The sequence below is a fragment of the Peromyscus maniculatus genome, chromosome 15, assembly GCF_049852395.1.
Source record: "Peromyscus maniculatus bairdii isolate BWxNUB_F1_BW_parent chromosome 15, HU_Pman_BW_mat_3.1, whole genome shotgun sequence".
Lineage (NCBI taxonomy): Eukaryota > Metazoa > Chordata > Mammalia > Rodentia > Cricetidae > Peromyscus > Peromyscus maniculatus.
In genome coordinates this window covers 1,956,370-1,977,688 of record NC_134866.1, presented here as the reverse complement: position 1 = coordinate 1,977,688, position 21,319 = coordinate 1,956,370, and the positions used below count along the sequence as shown (strand labels likewise).

Genomic DNA, 21,319 nt, shown 5'->3' with positions numbered 1-21,319 from the left:
CACACCTTTACTCCCAGAGACAGGTGTGTCTCTGTGAGTTTGAAGCCAACCTGGTCTACAGAGCAAATTCCAGATAGCCAGGGCTACACAGAAAAACCCTGCTTCAGGAAAAAAAAAAAAAAATGAAAGAAAAAGAAAAAAAACTTGGCTTCCCAGACTGATCTTGCTTGATGCTTGGGAGCACAAGTTGCTGTGGGGGAATATTATTGGGCTTGCACTGGCCACATGGTCAAGTGCACAGAAGCCCCCAGGTGGGTCTGGGAGTGAGCACCTGCAGCAAATGTCTATACCACGGCTGTTTCTTTCCTCCACACGCCACCCCCATCCCAATGCCTTCCAGAAAGGACCAGTCAAGAGCTAGGCATTCATTCCTTGTGTATGTATTCATTTAATCAATGCTTGTCTAGTGCCTACACTGGCTGGCATAGAGACCGGGGTAGGAAGTAAGGAGAGCCGTGAAGCCAGCAGCCATGTTGACTGAAACATTGCCTCTAGAAACTTGGAAAATGGAAGGCTTTACCGAAGGAAGCAGCCAGTAGGAGAAGCTCTGCTGTGGACAGGAGGGGACAGGCGGCAGTGGCAGTGTCCCAAGGCTGCAGGCTTACCAGGTTCACACCACAGAACAAAGGGAAGCCTTGGAAATAGGTTGCCCTGCTCTCTGCCTCTGCAGCAGGTTAATGGGGGGGGGGACTATGATAAAAGGCTTCTCCCCTGTGCAAGGCATGGGGACCTAGGTTTGCAAATACTCCATCCCTCTGGCTACAGCACGGACAAGTGGACAGAGCCCAGGGCCATTGTTTCAAGAAAGGCCCTGTGTTCCAGTCTTGGAGAGAGGGGTGGCCTGGGAGATACAAGGGCTGTGGCAGGGTCTAACCCTCTCCCTCCCAGCTTCTGCCTCTCTTGGCCTTTCAGATGCTTCCCCAACTTCCTGTCGCCTGGCATCCCCTCTCTAACTGTTATTTGAATTCTCTGAAATACCTTCACTGTTCACTGTGGTATACGGAGACTCCACACAGGGCAGGAGTAAGGCACTTCTCACAGAGGTGTGCAGGTGACCTGCCCGCAGTTACACCTCTTCTAGCAGCATCTGTGCCTGTCAGGGTTCCCCCAAATACAGTGTGGAGTGGAGCAGAGCAGGGCCACACCCCAGAGTTCCTGAGAGAAGAACACCCTGCCCAGGTCCTGCCTCGCCTCAAATAACACCCCCAAATCCATCAATAACACCCCCAAATACACACAGATGCCATTTGTTTTAAAGGTTAAACTGAAAACTCAATAAATCTTTTATTTATTTATTATAAGGAGAGGAGAGAGATGCAGAGTGAAAATGTTTAAGAAAGTGATTTATACAAAAAAAAAAAAATCAGACACATCCCGTAAGAAGCACATTATACTTCCATGCCTAGGATGCTCCTTTGTAAGGCTAGTGCCTAAATGTAGATATTTCAGAAACATAAATCCTCTCTCTCTCTCTCTCTCTCTCTCTCTCTCTCTCTCTCTCACACACACACACACACACACACACACACACATACACACTCACCATGCAGAGCAGTATAGCCTCATGCAACTGTACTTCCCAGCTAAGAATTGTTTATGCCCTGCAGTGTTTACTCACCTCATTTCAGGAGTGCCTGAATTTCAGGACAGAACTCCACTGACAAGAGATGAGAGGTGGCCTCACATGAGCACCCCATGCCTGAAATAGAGGGCAGACTTTCCTCCAAGACCCCCTCACTCTATCTGCAAGCACAGAGTGCTGACACTTGCTTTTAAATCCCCGTCTCCAGCACAGCAGCACGGTCCCTCCCTGTCTTCTTCCCCTGCTCTCCAGTCTCCTGTTGACCTGAGTGGCTATTCCACCTCCACCCTGGGCGACATTTTTGTGCCATGGACTCTACCGTGACTCCATCATCAGGATTGCCACCGAGAGGTCTCAAGCCTGCTACCACCACCAGAGTCTCAGAGGTATTTCTTACCTCTGGCTTTTCCGTTGTCACCAACCTGACCGTCCCCTCTCCATTTCTTTGAAATAATTTGAGCTGTCACAGCCCAGATAGTTGAGGTGCCTTCTTCCCTGGGTCTCGCCTGCAGTTCTGAAGGGGAGCATTAAGTACGTCTCTTTGTCTGGAGGCCTCCCCATCACAGTGGATCTAGCCACCAGATTCTTCCAGGTGTGAAAGTCTGCACATTTCCCCCAATGTTTCTCCAGAATTCGTGACTCCGCATACCTGCCTGTCCTGTACCTGCTCCAATACCATTGTCTCAGGTGGTGTGTTTTACTTTTAATGCAGATTTATCCATTTAAAAGAAAGAAAGGAAGGAAGGAAGGAAGGAAGGAAGGAAGGAAGGAAGGAAGGAAGGAAGGAAGGAAGAAAAAAAACTACACTCCCTGTCCTGTCCTCTCTCTCCTTCCCTCCCCACATCTCACTATTTTTCTTAAAAAGGATAATGCTCCTTACACTGTGTTCCTGGGTATGTAAGAGCATTTTGAGAGAGCGTGGGGAAAGGCTGAGTGTGTTGGAGGTTACACGCTGCCCAGACTACGTCCTGGAGAGTTGTTTGGACATCGAACGAATGAACAGTGGTGGCAAGAGTGAATTAAACCCAGCCCCAGGCACACTCTACAGGGCCTGGCTTACTTGGAGAACGAAATGTGTGAAGACTTATGGCCTGGTAGTTTTCTTGTCGCGCCTTTCTTCCAGCAAAGACTCTTCCCGGGCTCAGGCAGGTTTGCAGTTTCTCCTGAGACCCGGCTCAAACCGCTTGCATCAGATGCCCACAACGGTCTGCAACCATGACTGCGGAGCCCAGAACAGCTTCCGAGGATTGGGAGAAGAGTCTCCCAAGACCGCGAGTCAGTAACTCCTAGGAACCCCGAGCTCAGCTTGTATAGGTCCGGGACCTACGTTTGCAGTGTGGGCTGCAGGCAGGAGTGGGTGCCCGGGTCCAGCGGAGCAAGCTGAAGTTGCTCTAGCCGCTCTCCCACGTTCCTGAAATGGAACTCCGCTCTGGTTTAACTCTCTCGCGGGTTCCCAGACCGCAAACAGGCGCCGTCCTCGGAACGTCCCTAGTCGAGCTTTCCCGGGTTCCCAGGCTGCGCGCACTGCGCTCCCTCCTGGCGGCGCCGTGGACTCCCGGAGCTCCGGCCAGCGCGCAGCTGCAACCCGGCGGGGTGCAAGCATCTGGGCCCACTCTCGTGGACGCCTTGCCACGGACACCGGTGGGCCGCCGGCCGCAGGATCGCAGCTGAGAGACAAGAGTGGGGAGAAGGAGCGTGAGAAACGCCACACCAGCAGATAGGGGCAAGGACAGAGACTGAATGGCCAGATGTGGAGAAATAAGGCTTGTCCCAACTGGGCTCAGGAGAGAAACTTCAGAAAGCCTCTCGAGGCAGGGCGTCTACGGGGAGAATGGGCACTCATGTTGCCCACCAAGGAGAAACCAGCTGGCGGACGAGGATCTGGAGCAAGCGAGGAGAGTTGAAGGAGAAAACGCTGGTTATTGGAATTCTTGATCTTCGGAAGGAAAACAAGGAAAAAAAGTGCGTGCTTTTTAAATTTTTATTTATTTATTATTTATTTATTTTTCGGGAGCTCAGAGCTAAAGGCAGATCCCGGCTCCGCAGAGGAAACCGCCTCAGGTGCCAGCCAAGGAGGCCAGGCCTAACAAGCCTGTTTGAGAACCCCAAGTGGGGCCCAGACTTCTCCTTCCAGGGCGCGGGTGTCAAAGGACCCCTCACCTTCGGTGGACTGTCCTGCGTGAGAGCTTTTCAGGAAAGCGCTTTGGCTGTAGAAACGAGAAATACCGATGCAGCCCCAATACAACTGAAGCCCGAAGGGAGATTGCCCTTGCACGTGGAATTAAAGTTGGTGCAATGAAAACCTTTAAAAGAACACAAAACAAAAACGAAACTAAAAAAAAAAAAAAAAAAAAAAAAAAAAAAAAGTAAAGCTTGACTCTTTTTTTTTTCTTGATGAGCTCTGCGCACAAGCCAAAAACGCCCTGGCTGCGAATACAATAGGATACGATTTGATACACTGAAAACTACTTACATTTTAAATGCCCCTCATTGAAGTAAACCCACTTTAAAAATCGGGCTTTTTTTTTATTATTAAAAAAAATCTGCACACACCAAAATGTGCTATTTTGGGTCCCAGACTTAAATAGTCCACGAAGGCCGAAGTTAACACAGAACGAGTAAGAGCTCTCTGGCTTAATTGCCCGGGTATTGTTTTTCTTCTTTCCCGAATAAAACAGGCGTGGAAAGAGGCAGATTGGGCCACTGGCGGGGCGTCAGCCACGCGTCGGTGGCGCGGTGGCAGCGCCAGGTTTCCGCAGCTGAGCTAAGGCGGCAGGCGCGAGCCACAGCGCCCCCTCACCGCCCGCCGCGCGACTCTGGCCCGCGTCGCCTCCAGAAAGCTACAGGACAGGACTGTGTCAGGCGAGCGCCTGGGCCTTCGAAACTAAGGCAGATCCTTGAATCCTGGCCTTAATATCTGACTTGCCAGTGACCTCCACTGAAAACCCGGGCAGCTTAAATGAGTCTCCAGCCAGAACTGGTTCTAAATATTTCCGCCTCTGCAGGTGCTGTCAAGACTTGATCATGTTAACGGTGCTTGTTTTTAATTCTGCTACACACACCGGGAGGGTCCCCAGGAAGTACCCACAGCCTAGGTAACTGTTACAAGAGGCCGCTTTCTCTTTCCACGCTGTGACCCGACTTTCCTGCATGTCTCACATTGTTGGTTTCATTTAGGTGACTTGGAAAAGCAGGACCCAAGCACCAGGTTTCTTAAGAGACTGGTACATCTCAACACCCCCCACCTACCCTGGACCACCATGCCTTCCATGCCTCTTTTGGAAAGGAAAGTTGTTGGCACGGGTCTCAGCAGTGAATATTCAGAGCAATTTGAGCTAATCCCATGACTCTAGCAGCAGTGAGGACCGTCTGCCCAGGTTCCATACTTGGAAAGTGAATTTTCCTCATTGATTTTGTTGGTTTGGGTTTGTTTTGTTTTGTTGATCAAGCCAAGCTAAGAAAAGCAAAATTAGCCTTTTCAGACTTAGGGAGCATTAATGTGAAAGGGAGTTTAAACACCCCAACCACAATGGGGAACTCACTCGTTAATGTGCCTGTATAGGCACTTTAATTTGCCACAGTCAGTACCAATAAAATCGTCATGTAGTCAGATTCAACTGTTTAATTGCACAAGGTAGCCGGTTTTTATTAGTAACAGGCAGCGGTATGGCAATTTTAGATTTTGGTGGAGGGTAATTGCTGGAGGAAACACAGCGGACTTGGTCTAGCTAGGTTGCAGTGAACAGGGGGCTGCACTTCCGGGAAGTTTGTGGACAGGAGACCCTCCAAAGCAAAGCACACTTGTCTGGTTATGTAGTTAATTAATGTCCAAATCAGCTGCATCTAGGCGTATGGACCTGCTCCAATCTGCGGGTTTTATAATAACTGGCTGCTTTCTCTTCAATCCTTGGCAGAGGTCAGAAGCGGAAGGTAGGGCACACCCCACTGAAATCAGGGCAGGAAACTAGTCTTTAGGAAGGAAAAGATCAAGATCCATACAATCATCCCCCAGGTAAAAATTGGAGACTTCATAAAAAAACAACACACACACACACACACACACACACACACACACACACACACCACTTAAACCAATCTAATTGGAAGTTAACTAAATGCCTCCGCCTGACCAGTGATTGTTTGTTATACAGTACGTAGGATCTCACTAACTGCCTCTTCCCAGAGGAATTCCTTCCTAGGAAAACAAAAATACCTGAATATGCAGATTTGGCTCCACCCAGTTGCCCTGCACTGGGATGCTAGGGCAAGGTTTCTCTCTCTCTCTCTCTCTCTCTCTCTCTCTCTCTCTCTCTCTCTCTCTCTCTCTCTCTCCCTCCCTCCCTCCCTCCCTCCCTCCCTCTCCCTCCCTCCCTCCCTCCCTCCCTCTCTCTCCCTCCTTCATCCCTCCCTCCTCCTTCCCTTCTCTCCCCTGAATTAGGATGCCCCAGGCAATATGTCACGGCCTAGTTCTGGGTCTGTGGGAAGTGGGCTGTGCACATGCACTGAGACTTTAGGGCGCGACTGGTTAAAGGGGCTTGGAAGGTTTGTGGGGGAAAGTGGGAAGAACCCCGAGAGGGGAGGACGGATTGGTATAGTGGCAGCAGTGTTTGAAGGCGGATGAGGGTGGAGCAGAGCGCATGGAAATTGCATACCAAGTGATACACTTACTTGCCTGCCTGCCTGCCTGCCAGCCAGCCCGGGAAAATAATCCTCAATCCATCACTTCAATTGACTCCTGGTTTCCTGGGACCCGGGAAAGAAACAAAACGCAGCCTGGCTGCCTACAGCATTCACTGGGTGTCATGGACCTGGCAGCAGCAGGAGCTGGAGCGGCACAGCCCAGGCCAGAGCAGTAGCCGGGCGCTCGCAGGATGGAGACCTCTGCCTGCTGCCCTCTCCTAGCTTCAGAGCTCACCAAGGATGAAACGGCAGCGGATCTGATCTCAGGCCCCCGCCGCAGCCGGCAGAGTCCTCGTGCACCACCTAGCCGGCTGCAAGGAAGAGACACCTGTTGGATGGGCGCCCCCTCCCGGGCCAGCTCACACCTGACCCCTACGAGTCCCCCGAGCGCCCCCCATTGGCAGTCCTTCAGGTCCAGTGGACTGGACCGGCGGCCCCTCTGGCCACCCACTCTTTCACATGGGGAAGGGGTGCAGGTGTGGGCGGGAAAGTTTAGGGGCTAGGTCCCAAGGGCTTTCGCTAACCACTTATCCCGAGGGACCAGCGAGTCACCTCCTGGACCTCAGGTTATCTTAGCCACTTGTGAAGTCTTTGCTTCTCCTCACTGTCTGGCCGATATCCCTGCAAGAAGTGGTAGTGAGACTCAAGCAAAGTCAGAGACAACTCTTCTGTCGAGAGCCCTCTCCAAATTCGAAAACGCATTCAACTTAACAAAAGAAAACAAAACTCTTTCCGGGCCAGGGTGGCGGGGTTTTTTGTTTTTAGGTTTGGGGGTTTCTTTTTGGGGGAAGGGAGTTGGGGGGACGAGTCACACTCACTGACGCGTTCCAGACGTTAATAGGCATGAAGTTGCTAACACACGGCCTGAAATCTTCTCTGTGTACTTGGGGGCAGAAGCCGTGTCATCTAGGGGCCTCCCGGGAACAGCTCCAAACCAAAAACTCTCCGGTTCCGGTTCGATGCTTGGCAGCAGAGGCGCCAGGAGCGGGCAAAAACCAGACGAGAGCGAGGCCACGCGGGCAGCCTCGGCCTTGAGGCTAGGCGGACAGAGGACTGTAGAAGTCAGACTGCCCAGCAACTCTGCAGGTATCCAGCTCCCTGCGGCTTCTGCACTGGACACGGGGTGGAGCCTGGGCCGGTATCTTCAAGGTGACGAGGGGTGCCTGATCCGTACATCCCCCAGGTGGATCGGACCCGGCCTGGCTGTAGAAGGCCATTGCAAACCAGTGCGAGGCGAGCCAGAGCGCCGGTAGTGGTTGCATGGGGACGGTGGCTGGGCCGAGGTTGGAGTCGGCGGCCGCGGGGTGCGCGGACGTGGCTGGGAAGACGTGCCAGTGGGAGGGGGGGAGCGCTACGCCCAGTTTGGCCAGGCCGAGCTTCAGAGCGGCGGGCTGCGAGCGGCGGCTGCGCGACAAAAGCCTGCACGTCCCTCCCTCCTGCCGCTGGCTGCCACTCCTCCGCCTTCCCCTGCACTCCCCTCCCATCAGCTCTCTGCCCCTCCCCCGGCCTCGGCCAGGCCTCGGCAGCGGGCGGAGCAGGGGAGGGGGCGGGCACCAGAATATGCAGATGAGAGCGTGACGGACAGCTCCGCGTTCCAATGTCCCTCGGAAACTCGAGCGCTCCTTCCTCAACTCCTCACTCCCGACTGCAGACTCCCCCAAACCCCGACCGCCGGCCTGGCGCGCGGCTGCGCCCACCGGCTCCGCGCTACAGCTTGCCGCCGCCGCCGCCGCCTCCCCGCAGATCCGCGGGACCGCGGGCCTCCCAGGCTAGTGCCCAGCCCAGCCTGCCCCGGCCCGTAGCCCCGGTGCGCCCCGGCCGGGCGTGGATGGAGGGCGCCGCGCGCGCTGCCCGCTGCTCTGCGTGACGCGGGCCTCGCGCCCCGCGCCCACCATGTCCTACCCGCAGGGCTACCTGTACCAAGCGCCCGGCTCGCTGGCGCTCTACTCGTGCCCCGCGTACGGCGCGTCCGCGCTGGCGGCGCCGCGCAGCGAGGAGCTGGCGCGCTCGGCGTCGGGCTCCGCGTTCAGCCCGTACCCCGGCTCGGCGGCCTTCACAGCGCAGGCGGCAACCGGCTTCGGCAGCCCGCTGCAGTACTCGGCAGACGCCGCCGCTGCAGCTGCCGCGGGCTTCCCGTCCTACATGGTAACCACTTTGGGGTGGGGGCTGGGAGACCCCCGACCCTTGGCTTGGGTTGAGCTGGGGACTAGGAACACGGCGGGGCGCGGGTGGTGGCTCCGGAGTCACCAGCACCAGCTGCCGCGGGAAACAAGGGACCGATTTGACCCGCAGCGGTTGTGGGATGATTTCCTCTAAGCCCGTGCGAGGTGCTACTCCACCCGGGCCGGGCCATGAGTTGTCTCTAATCCGCGCCTGCAGATTGCTGGGGCGGCAGAATCGGCCCGCGGCTCTCTCGCAGGGTTCCAGGCCGAGGGCCGCCGCTGCCCGGGCCTCTAGGGCCACTGCCGCGCGGTTCGGGTTTCTTGGGCACGCTGGTAGTGGCGGGGTCACCGAGTTAGGGGAGAGCATCCGGCTGCCGCCCCTAAACCCAGACTGACGCTCTCTAGTTTTGTCCTTTATCTGTCTCTCAGATCTGGCTTTCAAAAAAATTGTTGACGGGTTTGGGACCCGCTAAGTGCTACCAGAGTTCGTGCGCGGCCTATGGGCTCCAGCTCCAGAAAGCAGGGATCCGCCTGAACATCCCTGGGTTCTGAGAATGGGCCCCTCCTGAGTGGGTCTTAGCAGTTTTGGGGCGTGTGAGGACATGGGGCGTCGGGAGGGGGGGCTTTATACCCTAGTTGGAATTCCCTAAGTTGAAACCGGGCCTTGGGAGAAGGTTACAAACACCTCGTATTTAAATGTTAAAGGATGAATTAAAATGCTAATTACTACGTAGTTGAAGAATTGCAAAAGCTGACTGGCTTCTGAGTTGCAAATTGGATTTACTCTGCTTTAGAGGGTGAATAGCAGAGTAAGGTTCCGAACTATTTTTTTTTTTTTTAAACTATATAAAGGAGGAAACGGGGAGAGAGAGCAGCTTGGGAAGCCTCCCATAACATTTAGATATCAAAAAAACTACTGCAGGGCTATCAGGAGAATGTGTTTGCAGACATTGTTCGAGCTACTTGGGACGTTAGGTCGTTTCAGGAAAAAAACAAAAGTGAGATAGTTAAAAACAAAATTCTAGGTTCAGAAGGCAGGAGTTTTGTTTCCAGTAGCTGGCCTTGTGTTTCCGCGGCTCTCTGCAGAAAGGTTCCCAGCCCAGAGGAGCAAGAAAGGCAGCGGGGGGCGAACGTAGGGTCGCCTTGAGGGGGGGTGGGGTGACGCCTGAGGGGCCCACGCACCCTCCACTCACAGGCTGTTGTGGCTTCCAGGGCTCGCCATACGACACGCACACCACCGGAATGACTGGCGCCATCAGCTATCACCCCTATGGCAGCGCGGCCTACCCATACCAGCTCAACGACCCCGCGTACCGCAAGAACGCCACGCGGGACGCCACTGCCACGCTGAAAGCCTGGCTCAACGAGCACCGCAAGAACCCGTACCCCACCAAGGGCGAGAAGATCATGCTGGCCATCATCACCAAGATGACCCTCACGCAGGTCTCCACCTGGTTCGCCAACGCGCGCCGGCGCCTCAAGAAGGAGAACAAGATGACCTGGGCCCCGAGAAACAAAAGCGAGGACGAGGATGAGGACGAAGGAGATGCTGCCAGGAACAAGGAGGAGAGTCCCGACAAGGCTCAGGACGGCACAGAGACCTCGGCAGAGGACGAAGGTGAGCGGGGCCGCGGTCGGTGCGAGGGCTCAAGGAGCCTTCTTCCCAGGCGGGCTGTGGTTGGGGCTGACACTACGCACCTGCCACGCGGGGCCCGGGCCTACGAAAGCGGCTACACGGCTTCGTTCCGGGCCTGCCGCGGGATTTGGCTTGGAGAGTCCTTGGGCACTGCGGAGATGTTGGGCTGCGCTTAACGCTGCCTTGGGGCGAGGTGAGGGGTCGTGGGGAGGCCCGGTGCAGGACGTTCGTTGGGCGGATGGGACTGTGGGTGCCCCGCGCTGGCCCAGCTTTCCGCCCACCGTGTCCGCGTCCCCGCAGGGATTAGTCTGCACGTCGACTCGCTCACGGACCATTCGTGCTCGGCGGAGTCAGATGGGGAGAAATTGCCCTGCCGCGCCGGCGATCCCTTGTGCGAATCGGGTTCGGAGTGTAAGGACAAGTTTGAGGACCTGGAGGACGAGGAGGATGAGGAAGACGAGTGCGAGCGGGACCTGGCGCCTCCCAAACCCGTGACCTCCTCGCCACTCACCGGCGTAGAGGCACCCCTGCTGAGCCCGGCGCCCGAAGTCGCGCCGCGCGGTGGCAGCGGTGGCAAGACGCCCCTAGGCAGCCGGACGTCGCCTGGAGCGCCGCCGCCCGCCAACAAGCCCAAGCTGTGGTCGCTGGCCGAGATCGCCACTTCGGACCTCAAGCAACCAAGCTTGGGCCCGGGTTGCGGACCTCCGGGGCTACCGGCTGCCGCCGCGCCCGCCTCCTCTGGGGCCCCTCCGGGAGGCTCGCCCTACTCCGCCTCTCCGCTGCTGGGCCGCCACCTCTACTACACGTCGCCGTTCTATGGCAATTACACAAACTACGGGAACTTGAACGCCGCGCTGCAAGGCCAGGGCCTTCTGCGGTACAACACCGCGGCCTCCGCACCAGGCGAGACACTGCACGCCGCGCCCAAGGCGGCTAGCGACGCGGGCAAGGCGGGCTCGCACCCTCTGGAGTCCCACTACAGGCCTCCGGGCGGCGGCTACGAGCCCAAGAAAGGTAGGCTGCCTGAGGCCGGCGGGGAGGGATCCTGGTGAGTCAGAATAAGCAAGAAACCTGGGAAAGGACTCTGGGAGCTGGGAGACCTTTGGACAGACAGCCACTTGCCAGAGCAGAATTAGGGGAGTCAGTATGAGGAAAAGGATTGAGGGTGAATGCAAAGAGGACTAGCCCTCTTTTTAGATCTACTCTGCTTTATTTACCCCTTCTTTAATTTATTGTTAATACTGTCACCGTAACTATTTTGTTTTGGCAAACTTACTGCCAGGCAAAGAAAACTGCGCTTGCCTCTCTGCTGGGTGTAGTCTTTCCTCTGTGGTGTTGGTTAAATGGAGCTTAGCAGAATCCTTTCTGCCTTTGGCTCAAGGAAAGCACAGGTTCTCGGGAACTCTCAGAGGCCTAATTCTCTTACACTGCCTACATTGTTCCTAATTCGGCATCCCTGGGATGGAGGCTCCCGGGGAGGAGGAGAGGAAGGGGCAGGAGGGAGCCCAAGTGAAATGGATCTTAGATTCCCCGGGAGTGTGCGGCCCTTGCAGGGATAAGAGCTGATAGGTGCTTAGCTGCCAGGGGTTGCAGCCTGTCCTCACTAACTGCCCCTCCCCTGACAGATGCCAGTGAGGGCTGTGCGGTTGTTGGTGCAGGCGTCCAGCCCTACCTATAGGAGGGCCGAGCTCCGCAGTGCAAGTAAGTGGGTTCCGTGGGCGGCGTCCTCCAGCAGCAAGCCTGTGCCCTGTGTAGTGTGGTGTGGTTTTGCTTGTCAAGGGTTGGAGAATAGAGTCTGGCTTCCTTCTGGCCTCTTTGCCCTCTATTTTATAGATTTCTTCTTTTCTGCTCAAGTTCTGCTTTAGAGAATCACTTCTTTAATCGGGAATAAACATACATTCACACACACACACACACACACACCATATACCCCACCACTACTGCTATTGGTTGATGATGGTTGAAATGAGGCATCTCGGTGTCATTGAGACCTGTTTTAGATTATATGAAGGACACCTTGCTTGATGAGTGAGTTGTGTAGAAACTCGGGCATTAAAACCTGTAGTGGATGTTGTATTCAGAATAAGATTAAAGAGACACTGGCAGGGGCTGGTCTTTCATAGGACACATAGGAGACTCTATAGTTCTCATAGCCCAGAGCTGTTACAAACATTTACTCTCCTACTAGGCATCATGACTAGTCACCCTAATGATGGCAAAGAGGCAGAGCCAGTAGACACAAGCTTGTGTTTTTCTTTTGGTAACGTGTTGGTATGGAACTGAAGAATTTGGCATGATTTGGTTTTTTCCTTGGTCCACAGGTAGGTGTCACAATTGCTTTGGAAAAAAAATAAATAAAAATCAGGAGGCCATTCTCCTTCCCCAAGCTCATAAGTACACAGATACAAACCCCAGATGTGGAAATCTGGACCACATCTTGTGCCACTGTAAAAGAGGATGCACACCGCACTACCAACCCACAGACTCTAAGGACCGGACACATGTTGTTGGGCATACGTGAATTTGTTGGCATAGTATAGCTTCCCCATGTGTGTGTGACTTTTGGAAACAATCTGTTTTTTCTCAGGATATCTTGATCACTTCATTGCCACGGTATATATTCTATAGGTGTGATAGAACTTGCTGTAAAATTTATTTGTAAAAACAAAATATGTACACGGTAGAACTAACGTGATTGAAGAACTTGAGTCCTTCAGAAGTGGAAACAAATTTGATATTTATTTTTATAATGATATAAAGCTTCTAGTAATTTATGCAAGTTGTATTGCAATGAAATCTAAAACTTTTGTAAATAAATTCTGCCTGGTTTTTATTTGAACATTGCTGGTTATACAATCTCTGTTGGTTGTTTAACATGAATTCTCTACTAATTTATATCTAAAACTGTAAATAAAAACAAACTAGCCTACAAGAAAATGGTGTTCAGGGCTCATTTTTACTGGAGAATGATTTGGGTCGGAGCCCTTTTGGGTCAGAGCCCTACTAGTGGCCTGGTCCCCCTCCCCCAGGTGGTCCTAGCTCAGTTTTTAAATGAAGAGCCCAGTAAAATAAGCTTCTTTCTTATTTGAAAATTCCAGACAGAAGACAGAAAGAGGGATATAAATGTACAACAGGGAGATACCAATGGTTCTAGTTGACTTACACACAAATGTGTTGCAAGAAATAATTCAGACGTTTTTGTTCTCTGAATATGCAAATCCATACTTAGTGTAAATTTCTAAAACATGGAAAAATAAAAAGATATGCCACCTCTCTCTGCATTTTATCTTCTTTTGTGGTCCTGGAGAAGGGTCTTCCCATTCATACTGGAGAGTATTCTCCCACAAGAAATTCCTGATGGGAACAGTTGCTTTCCTACGTCTGAAATATCTCAATTGACATAGATCAGCACATTTATTGAAGGACTCCTTCCTGGCCTTCCTGTGCAGTTCCCATTAACAAGAGTGGGGCAGGAAGTAGATTCCTCTCTGTGGTACTCTGCTACCCTTACCCTCAGGGAAAAGAAAAGTTTAAACATCCTTAGACATTGTCTCTTTATTGTCTACTCACCCTCCTAATTACAGGACCAGCATGGAATTTGCAGCCAAGTAACCCAGCCCCTTTGATTAGTATCATAAAAGCGGCTACTCTGTCACTCCAGCTTTTCTCAAATTATGTAGATACCTATATAATAAAATTTCTGAGAAGAAATGAACAATCATTTATTTCCTCTGCAAAGATAAATTGAGTGAATATAACTTACGTTTATAAAGCAAGAATAATGGATCCTTAGATTGCCCTTTAATCAATCATACACTTATTTTTTCAAGAGGCTCACCTATTTCATCCCATGATTAATAACAGTGCGGCAGGGGAGCGTTATTGGAGCCCAGCGGGGGAGGTCTCTGGCGCTTTGGGCTGCTCTGGAATGGTCAGTTGGGGTTCATTATGGGCTGAGATTGAACGATTTATAAAATCTTGTCTAAACATCTGCCAGCTCCGATAGGCTGATGTGGCCGAGGATGGGAAATTGCTAGGCCAGTTGATATTGACAAAAGGATCTCTCTCCAGTGGCTTTTTGTGCCATAGAAATTAGTGGCCTCTCGCTGGGGCCTTGTTAGAAAGGGTATTGGAAAGTCATCGTATGTACCTGAAGCCAAGCTCTCAGCAGGCCAGCCTGGGGAGGAACTAAGTCGGTACCTCTGGAGGGAGAAAAGAAGGCTGCTTGGACTTTGGGGATTGGTTTGAAATGCATTGGGCATTTAAAGCTCAAATCTAAAAGTCAGTTTCTGGATACAAGATACTTGACTCTCCTCCCTGCCTCCCGGGGATGGAAATGGAGATGTTTTGAGCTGAGCTCTTGGGGACCAAAAGAAGGGATTATTATTACTATTATTATTACTATTACTATTACTATTATTATTATTATTATTATTTTAAGAATCTTGTTAAATAAAATCCTTGTTACTCTGGGAGATTCCAGGACTAGGGAGTCAGAAGGCACTTCGGTTGTCTGTCTGTCTGTCTGTCTGTTTGGATTTCTTAGGATTTCCAGAGATACCCATCTCTCCTCCCAGGTCCATTTTACACTGCAGTACTGCAGGAACAAATGGCCCTTCTTTACAGATGTCAGCCATGTTTCATAAATCAGCAGGGCACTGGGAGGGCTGGGTGACAGTATCTCTGTCACGTGTAATGTTGTAGCGAGTATTTTGGAAAGTATGGAAGTTTAGCAATATTTAACAAACAATCCATTCAAGATAACTCTAATGAAGACACATCATTTAAGGCAAGTGTGGCTACATCCTGGCAGGAAAAATCCCAAGCCCCAATGTCCTTCCTGCACGTACTCAGAATTAGAAAGCTGGTCAAGTGGCCGAAGTGGCCTCTCCTAGATCAGGGAAGATTTTCTTACCTGGACATACAACCCGGGTTCCTTTTGCAGCACAGGCCTCCAGGCCCCCCACCCCCTCCCAGAGGACTGACATGTTTCTCTTGGTGACAACTCAGAGGCCTCAGGGGATTAGCTAAAGCTAATGAAGCTGCTTTGATGTTTATACACCCAACAAATTATCAGAGATTTTCATAGCTTATCCCCCTCCCGACCTGAATATATATCTTACTGGAGAACTTGATTTTCAAATAAGCACTAAGAACATAAAATTGCAGGTGTTTAGAGGGACCTTTTTAGAAACATAGAGTGATTTATGGGGGAGTGGGGAAGAATCCTCGTTGAGGGAAGTGACCTCCTTAGAGAAATGAGCCCAGCCGAGCAGGGGCCCAGGACAGCCACTCTGGGTTACAGACTGTCTGCAAGCCAGGTCGGTGGAGCTGCTGGCTTTGGGCCCTGCATCCTCAATGTCAGACCGCCACAGCCCTTCTGCCTTCCACAGCCCGGGTTGCATTGAAGCTGATTTATCAGAATTCGCGCTTTAATCTCAGGTGGGACCCGGGGGGCCGGGCGCTGCCTGGAGCACGGGGTTGGAGGGGGGGGGGCGCTTGCCGGGCGGCCGGCTCAGGCGCTGCCTCCTGCGCCCGTCAAATGTCAACATTTGTTCCCAATAAAAGAGTTATTGTCTCAGCAAAGCTGCCCAGCAACTGCCTTTGAAACTTGAAAAGAACTTCACCCACCTTTGTCTGCAAGTCAGGAGGGGCGGGGAACAGAGGGAGAGTTAGGGGGCAGGACCAGCGGAGGCCTGGTAGGATTTGGGGTGAGTCTCCTATGCACCCCCTTGCGGGCTGCGGCTGGCGCTCTTTCTGGAAGTGGGAGAAAGTCTAGGACTGCGTAGTTGGGGAGGTCTACAGAGTTTTGTGGACTAGAAAGCTGCAGACTCCGCGAATTTCCAACTAGTCCAGATGCACTGGATGGCACCAAAGCCTCACGCCTCCTAGGGTCAAGTACAGTGACGTCGAAATAATTATGAAGGAGACTGAAGGTAAAGAGCGCCCTTTTGAATCCCATCTCACTGAACTACCACCATGAGAGAGCGGTTTCACAGTCGTCAGTTTGAAGAAAATAATCATTTCAAACCAATCTGGGGAGTCAGACCAGCCTTTTTAAATTTTAAATACACTCTGAATTGTTACCAAGTTCACTCCAACTAGCCACATACTTACAATGATTGTCACCATTTAAATCTTTTAGTTAAGCAGTCGGTCAAGATCTCAAGAAAACATTCACTTAGACCCCTCCAATAAAATCCATAGCTATATTATATATGCTTTAAAATCGCTTTTATGAAAATGGCATTTCAAGTATTTTAAGGATGTTAACCCAAGTGGATCTTGGACACAACACGCGGCTGTCTGCCCCATGTGAATGTTATGTTAACGTCATTTAAATTTCCACAGATCCCCAGGGGTGGGGTGGGGGCCTTTGATGTAGTCTCAAACCTTTATGCAAGTGACAAATCCCTACCGATATTTTAAAGGCTTATTTTAAGGAGAATTAATCTACGACAATATAATTTCCCCCATCCTATTTGTCATTGTGAAAATGCTCCCAGTCCACCGCCACAGCTAAACGGGGGGGGGGGGGGGGACGGGACACAGAGCTAACCCCACTGGTAAGGGTCAAATGCACCCTTGGCAGGTTTTCCTGTGTGCCTTTACCAGCTCCTTCTGCACAGGGTCCCTCAGAGCGCCTCTGTGCCCTGCACACTCACCAGAGGCCTGGCTCTCATTCCCCGGAGCGGGTACAGAGTGCTGTCTTTTCTAAGAAAGACGAACATGGAAGACATTATTTAGGAAGACAATACCGATAATACAGTTAAAACAGTTATGAAACGCTCTGTCTGTTCTCTTTCAATCCCAGGTAGGAGGGGGAGGAAGAAGGCTTGTTTGTTTAAATCTGGCCCCAAGCTCTTAAGGGAAAGGCTTTGAGAAGGTGCCCCAACATTATTTTGTTCTATTTGGAGCCGAAAAGAAGTTAAATCTAGTATTCTTTAAGGACTGACTGTGAAGATTCGGGCAGCCTGTACAGGCAGAGAGGATCTTCGTAGGACATGCCCAGGGGAAACCCAGCTACACTAGCAAACATTTTTTATGGGGAGATAAATTGACAATTTATTGTGTGTAACTCCTGATCAATTATTAATCGTTAGTGTCAACAACAGGGTTATAATTACTTTCGGTTATTTTAAAAAATATTTGCCTTTTCGTGGCTCTGATCTGGTGATTAGTTAATGCTCTCTCCTAATGAGTTCCAGGAAGCACAGATCAGACCCTCCTCCCCCCTCTTTCTCCCCTCCCCTCCTCCCCTCCCCCTCCCCTCCCTTTTGGTGACCTTTAAAAGGAAACACATTCACTCTCTTGTTTCTCAGAAATTTACTCCTTGCCTCGGTTGTTTCCAGGGAGCACCTTTTATTTTTCTGCCATAAATAATGATTCCGGAGGAAAGGGGAAAATGACAGACAAATAGGGCGCAGCTGGAATGAATAAGGCCGATCAAAGAGTGTAGGGCTCGGCTGCCAAGGCCGCGCAGGTCCGAGCGACCAGCGTGCCCGCCGCTCCGGCCTCGGCCCTCAAGATCAAGGGCAGGGGCTGCATACTGGTAACCCGAACGCGATTGGAGGAGGTGGCCCGACCCAAGGACCCTTCTTTTGAGCCCTTTCCCGTTCAGGAACACACGGCCTGCAGCGCTGCACTTTCGCCCTGCGAGGGTGCAAGTTTCCGGTTCCCTGCTCAACCAGAGGGGAGGCTGACTAAGCTGGAGCTCCAGACCCAGACTGATCAAGGGTTCAGTTATCAGATTAGGAGAGAACAGAAGGGCAGCCCCCAAATCCGGAAGGTGGCAGGAGTTGGGGACTCAGTCTTCGCTCTGGACTTCTGCAGAGCAGCAGCGCCCACCGAAGTATGGCGGGCGATATGGCCCTGGTGCAATCCACCATCCCATAGCCCGCCCTGCGCTGAAGGCCACAGTCCCTGGCCAGAGGCCTCAACTGGACTCGCCTAGGGCATCATCTTCGCTGTTCCCAGAGTGGGGCTGCCCCGACCTCGCAAGCTTCGTGGCAGGATCCTCGTTTATGGGTGTCGTGTGTGTGTGTGTGTGTGTGTGTGTGTGTGTGTGTGTGTGTGTGTGTGTGTGTGTGTGTGCTGGGGGTGTTCTGAAGTACCTTCACGTCCTAAAAATGATACCCAGGGTCTGCTCCAAGCACACGTTTCGCCCTAGCTATTACAAACGTTTTGTTTCAAGGACCTGCCTTGTTCAAAGCTCTCCATCCGCCCACAGCCAACCCTAGAACCATCCCAGCCGAGGAGTCCTTCATTTGACTCCTTCAGGCCGCTTTCTATTCCGCTGTCCACCAGAACAGCGCCTTGCCCACGTGTGCTCTTAATTATCGCATCGAGGTCCTATAAGGCCACCGCCAGCAGGCAACCCGGAGCAGAAGCTGGTGTGACTGAGAGCAAGAGAGCCAGCCGCCTCCCGGCAGACTTTCCGGTGCCCAGCCGAGTGCGGTGGGGGCAGTCGGGGCCCAGAGCACCTGGATGTGGAGGACAGGGAAGGAGAAAGTCTCATCCGACTTTGGAGTCAGCCTGCTCGCGCTGCGGAATGGGGTCAGGCCTGGGTGACCCAACCTGCCCTGATGTCAGAATTGGTCTCTTCCCGGGGAGACAAGATTCCATGGAGGACGCCACAACCACAGGACCGGTCGGGCTCTGGACTCCTCTCTCCCTGCTTTCCGTTGCGCGGGAAGGCATTTATCCCGGAGCTACCCTTGTGTGCTCCGCAGAGGACCAACTCTCCGGTCTCCATCTTCTCTGGCCAGGGTCTCAGCCCTCAATCCCCTCCTTCCCTGGCAGCAGCTGGCCAGTCCAGCGTGAAGGGATCGGGCCGGACCGACCAGAGCTCCTGAATCTGGAGTTTGAGGATGCGGCACGGCCGAGCGCTGGGCAAAATCGAAAGCGACTCTGGTTGGGGCTATGTGCCGAGCCGCCGCGAAAAGAGGCAACAGTGCTCGGGCATACCCGAAGCTCGCATGCAGCTGCGTCTTCGCTGGCTGGAACCGCTTCCAGCCGACCCTCTTCCCTCTCTCTTGGCTTTTCTTTGGTTCCTTCCTTGCACACGTCTGTCACGCTCTGCACAGACCTGGATCTTCCCCAGACTCAAAGGAGAACCCAGAACTGGTCGATCAGCGTTGGGGCCCTAGGCAGAGCAACCGGGAGCTGGAGACCGAGGCGGGTAGTCACGATTGGGAGAGAATCCGTGGAGCCCCACATGAGCCTCTGGCCCTCAGGTCACACCCTCTATCCACACTCCAGGATCGTAGAGGAGGCAGGAGAGCGAGGCTGATGATCTGCTCTATTGCCAGCAGGCATGGGTCTGCGGAATTTCTAGGGAGCTTATGCAGAGCAACAGGGGCCACTGGCCCCACACTAACACTCAGCACCCTTCTCCAGCTCCTCCTTAGGAACCCAGTAGGAGGCCTCCCTGCAAGTGGTGTTGGTCAAGGTGGGGGCGCCAGAGAGCACTTCAGGTCACCAGGTGCCTTCCTGATAATCTCAGGGGGAGTCCGCAGCCCCTACATTTACCGTCCATTTGTAGTAGCCTTTCTTTGGGGACCTCATAGTGACTACCTCAGATTCCAGTGACTTCAGAAACCTTGTATAAGCCCCCTCCCGGGGGGTGGGGTGGGGAAAAGATTCTCGGAGTTTACTGGAATTGCAGTAAAATGCAAGCTCCCCACTCCATGCCAGAAGGCCGTGGTGTATTTGCAGACACACAGGTGGAGGTCAGATCCAGACCTGCAGAAAGCTATACTTTGTAGTCTTTCTTGGTTAGGCTCTGTGAAAGGTCTGGGCGCAGTGGTGGCACCCGCCAGGAGACCTCCCCTTAATCCTCTTTACCACGAAGTAGCTTGGGGAACTGCACCCTGGAGATCCGCACGTCCCCAGCTGGGGACGGTGGACTGCCCTGTTACTACCTACCCCCACCCCCACCCCCATCCCCAGTAGGAGGCCAAGGCTGACAGCTTAGCCAAAGCCACGGTGGGGGAGGGTAGTAGAGCAGACGCCTGGCCTCCAGAGTGACATTAGTTTGTTTAAATAGGAGTGGGTGGCAGATCCAGATTCCTTCCCCCCCCCCCACACACACAGTGGAAAAACGATTCATTTCATAATGATTATATGATACGAACCCCCTCAACTAAAGCAGCCTCCCTGATAATGGGCGCAGACATAAACAGGAGGAACCAAGGAACCAACCAACTCCTTGAGGGTGGCTCTAAGGCAGAGAAGTCAAGGGAGAGAGGGAGGGAGGGAGGGAGGGAGGGAGGGAGGGAGGGAGGGAGGGAGGGAGGGAGGGAGGGAAGGAAGGGGAGAAGGATGGATGGAGGGAGGGAGAGAGGAGGGGAGATAGGGAGGGCAGGCAGGCCCACACTTGAGGCCTGAGGCAGAGGAGGGTTGTTTGACATTTCTTAACTCTTTCTGAGTGGCTCCCTAGGAAGAAGGCAGGTAAGGTAAGGCAGTGCTGTGGGCAGATAAGCAGACACTGCCTGGACACAGACCTTCTGATGAGCTACAGCAATCAGCTCCATCCTCCCTTCCATACACGGACCCACTAGTTGCACAGCTCTGCTCTTCCTCCTTTCTAGACCAGGCACCATGCACAGGACTCCAGTATCTGGCAGGAAGAAGGAGTCCCTGCGGCCTGGAGCAGCAGGGTGGTAGGAGCACACTGGCCAGTCCCCTCAGTCTGGTTGTTCATTGAGGTTGGGAAGCCTGTGGAGAGAACCTACCAGAGTCGGGAAGTACAGTGGCCCTAAACTCCCCTGGGTGTTGAGGGAACCTCAGCCTCTCCTTGAAGAGCTGGCAGCTAACACCGGCTCCTGGAGTGTGTTTGACGGGAGATAGAGACTGAATATCTCCTTATGTCTGTCTTATGCACAGTCCATGACCCCGTGTTTGGACACTGCCTGGCAGAACTAGAAGACAGGTCATCTTAAGGTGGGCCACTGCTGATCCGGGGATGTTTATCAGAACCTCAGGACCTTGGAAGGGAGGATGCACTCAAGACATCCTACTTTGCCCTTCTTACCCCTGCCCAGCTCCTGCAGGTGCCCTGTTAGTCTACTGAGTCACCCCAGCCGGGCATTGCTCATGCTTACTTGTCTGCTGCTCTTCCTCACGTGAAATTCAAGGTGACCAGGGATGCGGTGCAGCAGGGTGCTTGCCTGCTGTGCATGAAGCCATGGATCTCCAGCACAGAGCATGGTGGGACATGCCTGTAACCCCAGCACGCTACGTCAGTCAGGAGGTGGG

General features: G+C 52.9%; 1 protein-coding gene across 3 annotated transcripts; it reads left to right on the top strand.

Annotated features, from left to right (window-relative positions):
- The first annotated feature begins 7,221 nt into the window (after positions 1–7,221).
- On the top strand, positions 7,222–12,526 carry Irx2 (iroquois homeobox 2). 3 transcript variants are annotated; one of them, XM_076551667.1, is made up of 5 exons: positions 7,919–8,407; positions 9,637–10,042; positions 10,361–11,074; positions 11,686–11,761; positions 12,382–12,526. In XM_076551667.1, exons 1-4 carry the CDS (start codon positions 8,156–8,158, stop codon positions 11,736–11,738), a joined length of 1,425 nt encoding a protein of 474 aa, XP_076407782.1. In that variant the 5' UTR covers positions 7,919–8,155; the 3' UTR covers positions 11,739–11,761; positions 12,382–12,526. The 3 variants fall into 3 exon arrangements, with proteins under 3 accessions (XP_076407783.1, XP_076407782.1, XP_076407781.1); XM_076551668.1 differs by lacking the exon at positions 7,919–8,407 and adding an exon at positions 7,222–7,348 and having other exon boundaries at positions 11,686–12,524; XM_076551666.1 differs by having other exon boundaries at positions 11,686–12,524.
- The last annotated feature ends 8,793 nt before the right edge of the window (positions 12,527–21,319 follow it).

What these genes read in the sequence shown, in the direction of transcription:
- Irx2 (XM_076551667.1), top strand. Translation starts at nt 8,156, where the DNA reads ATGTCCTACCCGCAGGGCTACCTGTACCAAGCGCCCGGCTCGCTGGCG. An exon ending in CGGGCTTCCCGTCCTACATG is followed by an intron (nt 8,408 to 9,636) that starts GTAACCACTTTG and finishes TGTGGCTTCCAG; the next exon opens with GGCTCGCCATACGACACGCA. An exon ending in GACCTCGGCAGAGGACGAAG is followed by an intron (nt 10,043 to 10,360) that starts GTGAGCGGGGCC and finishes GCGTCCCCGCAG; the next exon opens with GGATTAGTCTGCACGTCGAC.